At 36.2% G+C, this 6027-nt stretch overlaps 1 protein-coding gene across 1 annotated transcript in view; it reads left to right on the forward strand.

The window, feature by feature from the left end:
- The window catches only part of LOC135467530 (mitogen-activated protein kinase kinase kinase 4-like), a 31175-nt gene extending 30017 nt beyond the window's left edge, over positions 1 to 1158 (forward strand). The window contains 1 exon segment of the mRNA XM_064745305.1: positions 136 to 1158. Coding sequence (XP_064601375.1) covers positions 136 to 165 — 30 coding nt within the window. The 3' untranslated portion in view covers positions 166 to 1158.
- The last annotated feature ends 4869 nt before the right edge of the window (positions 1159 to 6027 follow it).

Consider the following 6027-nt stretch of genomic DNA (forward strand, 5'->3'; position numbering starts at 1 on the left):
AGACCTAATCAATGAATGAATGATTCATGGGGTTTAGCACCCCATTTGTCAGTATTTTAGCGATCGTGATGACCTGTGATCAATGAACAATGATACATATTCAGTGAGCTAAATCTCTGATTTCTGTTTTTGTAGGTCTATGAAGAAGTGGAGGATGCGGTATGATGTTGGCAAAGATATAGCATGTTATTATACTTGAAAGAGTTGTTTTTGTATTTCTTCGTGTAATTTATTTGCACACAAAATTTACTGTGTGGATTGGCCTTATGAGTTAATTTGTGCAGAAAAAGAGAAGTAGTATTTTCAGCTTATTTTATGTGCATGCAGGATGTAAATGTGAATATTTGTGCTATATTTGGATAATCTGTTTGTTAGACAATTTGTACATAGTTTTATTTGTATAGAGATTTACCTGAGTACGGGCTGGTTATTTGACTGAAAGCTTAATGCGTGTGTACGTAGAGGTGAGAGTCAGACCTTACCTCTGGATGTGTAATTATAAATTGGCCAGTGAAAGTTCTGAATCTGAATGTTAATTTGTCTATAAATATTTTACGATTAAATGATCAGAAAATTCTTATCTTTTGAAAATAAAGTGCTGAAGAGGATTTTGCTGGACATTTTGCTGATACGTATGTACATGTAATATGAGCTCTTGTAATAAATGATGTTAGTGTCCTTCCTGCAGAGGATGAAAACTGATCCGTCATCAGGTGATTCTTAACGAAGAGAAATCGTAGGACAGTTGTCAACTTTGTGGAAAAGAGAAGCGAGAAGCGTAGGGACATTTCAGTGATGAATTCCGCACATTTCACTTCGCACATGGAACTTACAGCCATAGAAGTGGTACACCCACAGCTATGTTGAATTAATGAATATAAGACAACGTACATATGTGTGATGTCTAGGGTAATTTAGGGTAATTATGCCTCACTCTACCCAGCATGTTATTCCCCATGAAGCGATTTGGAAAGTTTGCAGAAGCAACACGAAGCAAACCTCCTGGGGCTCCATAAATCCAGTGTTTTATCTTCATAAATAATTATTAGTGTTGGTCATTATCACAGTCAGCTTTGCTGTAAGGTGGCCTGTCGGGAGCTTGTGCCCTTTCAAAGTCGCACTAAAACTGAACTTGCAATATATTTGTCATGAACTAAATGTTTTATTCCTGAAAGTCTCACTGTGTGTCTTCCGTGACTTATAGATTTTGTCATGACGTACATGATTGACTGAACATAGATGATATAAAGGCTAACCTTAATGCTGGTAACGGTTAAACGCATTGATGGAGAATCTGTGTATTAAATGTATATGTTGGAAAAAAGTGCGCCTGAGACACAAAATGGTAGGAGATACTTGACTGTAATCTGTTACAAATCTGTTTGCTGCTTTATGATTGCATATAAAAATATGTAATCAAGTATTTGATCAGTTTGAATTGAATAAAGGACCTGTGCTATAATCCTTGGTGTTGTACAGGTAAGAAGCTGTTATCCAGTGCCCATGGTATACTGGGGGCTCTGGCACAAAGCGATCCTACAATCATAGGTTGATTGTAACTACCATGACAACATATAGTATATAGCAGACGGTATAGTAGTTACTATCAACTTAGCCTACGGTCACTTTGTGCAAAGGGCCCTCGAGACCTCTTGCACAGCGATCGTAGCCTAAGTCGACGCTTACTCCCATGGCAACAAATGTTTTAACATGTGTCGCCATGGTAGTTACAATCAAATTAATCTTTATTACCCTTATTTATGATCAGTGTGAAACTGAATACGTTTTTTTTTTTTATAATTATTTGTTAGAACCTATTATCAAGTATTCATGATCAACATGTCTGTAGGAGAGCTTTACTGTAATGTCTAAGAATCTGTTAATGAGTATTCATGATCTACATTAATTTGAATTGGAGAGCTTTACTTAAATCTGTTAAAATGTTATCAAATATTTATGATGTACGTGAATTTGAAATGGAGAGCTTTACTGTAATCTCTAAGGATGTTATCAAGTATTCATGATCTATGTGAATTTGAATAGGGTAGCTCTATCAAGAATCTGGTAAATATCAAGTGTTCCTGACCTTCAAGTAGAGAACAGATATGTGCATAAAGATATTCATTTAACTTGGGAAAGTCATTTTTGCTTTGTATGTAAATGCCTTCGCTTTTAATATTGGTTGGTTTTTGCATATGGCCAAATAGTTTGTTCACATTTAAATTTTTGTCAAACATTATTTACTGTTATGCTCATCAAGGATTAGGTTGAACAGCCATTATTAAAATGGCCAGTCATGTGATAGTAGATGTCCACTAGGTACCAAGTTAAACATATTTTCTCAGGATGTTCCTTAGACTACTAAGTCTAATCCCATATTCCTTATAGTACATGCATCACTCTCTTCCTTTCGCTTTACATTACTTTACATCACCACTATTAAATTTTGTATAAAAATCTTGAACAATGCAGAGGTCATTGGGGTCATGGTGATGAGGCAGGAGGTGATATCAGATACCAATCCATCTCAACCTTTGTCTCTAATAGTACTTTATACACATGCACTCTCCTCATCTGGAGTATGTACAACATGATTCTTACAAAACCTAAAACAATTTTATTGATGAATGCTGATTAAATAGTTCCGCCGGAGGACACACATGACGAGGCTAAGCCTAAACAAGTCTACATGCGTCTTACAGGCTCCAAAGGTCAAACTTGTCTATTGGTGGCAGTGATGTAAAGCGAAAGGTAGAGAGTGACGCATGCGCTGTTAGGAGCCTAAACCTGTTGAGAGAAAGGCACTATTTTTGTATTTTTCACTCTGCTGTGTTCAGAGATTAAAAAAGGGTTACTTTGATATTGATTGCAGTAAAGTATTACAGGTTTACAGTAGGAAAATGCATACAAAGGTAAAAAAAAAAATAATTTTTTATGTAGTAAACCATGATTTATAATTGTTTCTTTATCTTTCTCAGCACTGAAAACTTCATGAAATGCAGTTGTAGGTATTCATTAATGTAAATATGATTATTGTCATAGAAAGTTTATCTGTGAATGCTGACTGATGTGAAAGACACTTTACAAAATGAATGTTTGCATTTTTCTTATAGGTAAGAAAAAAATTAAAAATATTAAACAGCTTTTAATAAGTTTAGTAAAATATTTTATTTGATATGTACCCTAAAGACACTTTTAAACAGGAAGTAATCTATGTATATGTTCCTTTATATAAGAAATTTATAACAAGTCATGATCATGTGTTGGCAAAATCTTCTCTAGTCACTATATGACAGGAAAATGGTTAAGTAGGATATAAAACTCCAAGCATACATTCATATGAAATCTTCTATTTTATACTATGCCTGTGTATTAAACAAGTTTTGTTGACATGTTCATTACACCTGATTTTAATAAATTCTGTGGGAACCATTTTTAAATGCCATCGTCACGAATTTGTGATGCGAAAAATTGGCTTTATTCTATAATGTACAGTACTACAGTTAATTGTAGTAAATTTTCCACAAAGGGCTGTGATAATGCTAGAAAACAGTCCCGCTGAGAAAACAGGAAGGTTACACATACCATTTATATATTTATGATTCAAATTCGAAACCGTATCAGTACGCAAGTCTGTTGCACATGTATGACATGTTGGTCAGGTTACGTAATGAGCGAAGGAACCTCCACATATAAATCCTCAGCCAAACCGGCGTGGACTGGATTAGAGTACACGACTCATTGTCAAGGCCTGATTGGCTTTACCAAGAACAGACCTCATTGTCAAGGCCTGAATGATTGGCTGTACCAAGAACAGACCTCATTTGTCAAGGCCTGATTGGCTGTACCAAGAACTTCACTTTTATTGACCGAGACATGTACAGTTAGATTCTAATCAATCTTTTGAGTACATGTACACAGTTCTTGGTGTATATTTAACATTAGACATAGCTTAATCAGTCATTTTGGATCCGTCTGTCTGAACAGCAATGAGAACGTATTGAAGATTGATACCATTGGATACTAAGCCATTTTTGTTCAGCTTGAACAAGAAACGGAGAGAATCATGTACTCTACTCCACTGAAGGTCTTTTGAGAGGTCATGAGTAATTGTCCAATAACTGTTTAGGAGAATCATGGACATCATAAAAAAACATTTGTAAAACCTATAAATACATAGATTATAGACTGAGTACATTACATGTGATAGCACTTAGTTTATTTGCTAATCTGTGTCCTTTAATGTAAAAATCTGATCAAATAATATCCAGGCATGTAGTACGCATATGTGTTAGGACAAGCTGCCCACTGGTGCTCAGTGTTGTGGAGTGGTGAACGCCCAAATGTGCGGACTTGTGGTTCACTGGTCCATGATGAAAGAGTCAACATGTACATGTTCTAACGTGGCCCTGAATATACTGATTGCTGACTGAACTTTAATGTACAAGGGAGCAACAGTCAATAAATTGTGATCTAAATGTAGACTCCTAAGTCTTTAATAGGAACTGTGTGTGTTTGCAGCCATCAAGTTGTCAGTATGTAACCGTATATTTCATGAATGTGATTTTAATACGCAATCTGTCGTGGTTTATCAAATTGTTTTGATTGTGATATTTAATGCAGGGAGTTTTGTGCTCTTAAACAAGCTTTATGGTTAATGAAAGCTAGAGGTAGAACTGACTTGAATTCTGCTAAACATTGCTCATAGAGAGAGATAAAGAATGTATTATACATGAGGATTGTGGTTCCTAATGTAGCCAAGATTAAATACAGATTTATCTATCAGTTTAAATTGTGTGGAATTCCCACTAAGTATAGTGTACAAAGTCTGCTCAAGAAATTTCTGCAAGAAACATCCAGCGATACTTGTGAAAAATATATTTTGTTGATACCATGAAATGTGTTGTGAGTTTGATTTTCTGTACTTTGGGAAATGCCTTGGTGACCTCAGGCTTCAAAGAAGCAGAGAAAGACTTTCATTTCTGCTGGTATAAGCAGCATCTTGGTATCTCTGCTCACAGATTATAGACCCTGCACGGTTTGAGAGCATGGATAGCCTAGTCTGCTTGTGGCACCTACAAGTCTGCTCAACCAATACTTGCTGAACATGATAACAACAACTAGACATGTTAGGCTTTGCGGCTCCCAAGGCAGCAGTGGTGGTTTAACACAATAGATGGCTCAAATGGCTGAAACACTGGCTTGCTACAACTATCAGGCCTTTCAGCAGTGTGGTCTAGTGTTCAAATCCAACTCTTGCTATTTTGGTTCGGTTTATGCCAAGAGGTTTGTCTGGTACGTGACAAAGGTCAACGGTTTACTCTGTTTTCCAGCCATTAACTTGCTATCATATCAGTGAAAAATGACAGAGCACCACGTCATGCACCATTCCAATTAAAAGAAAATAATAGTGTTTCAACATACCACAGGTATACTCTTCACATTTTATACTTGTTAGAGGATTTAGGTTTGCCTGCTATTAGCCTGGGATACAAAGTCCTGGATGTATGTCAGAGAGTTGGTTTTATGGGCAAAATCATCTTGCATCCAGAGGGTTATCTCCTGATGTAAGGCCTGGAAGGTTCAAAGAAAATTATAATACTGAACCAAGTATCGATACTTTGAATGAGTCGTGTTGGAGTTGCCACAGCTGAGTAGACCTACCCGGTACTCTACTTTGTGAAACTTACAAATCGAACAGGAAAAAGATTTAAAGGAAGCTGTTGAGAAGTCAGGAATCATGTAAAACTTTAAAAACAAATTAGTTTAATTATAATTAGTTATGTTGGTGGGGGGAGGGGGGCAACACGCAGTTTATCCTGTGTTTCATAACATTAGTCACCAGAAATCACGTAAAGCACATCTGTGACTATTTGAAAGGCCACAGCTGTATTAAATTCCAACCAGATTTTGGACTGTGTATAAATCTAACTACTAAGACACCGTCGTGATATGAAAGAATTCACCTTGAAAGCAAATAAATCACGGTACAGTCAAATCGGTATATGCCATTTGTACCAACTGACT

This window comes from Liolophura sinensis, chromosome 1 (assembly GCF_032854445.1).
Source record: "Liolophura sinensis isolate JHLJ2023 chromosome 1, CUHK_Ljap_v2, whole genome shotgun sequence".
Lineage (NCBI taxonomy): Eukaryota > Metazoa > Mollusca > Polyplacophora > Chitonida > Chitonidae > Liolophura > Liolophura sinensis.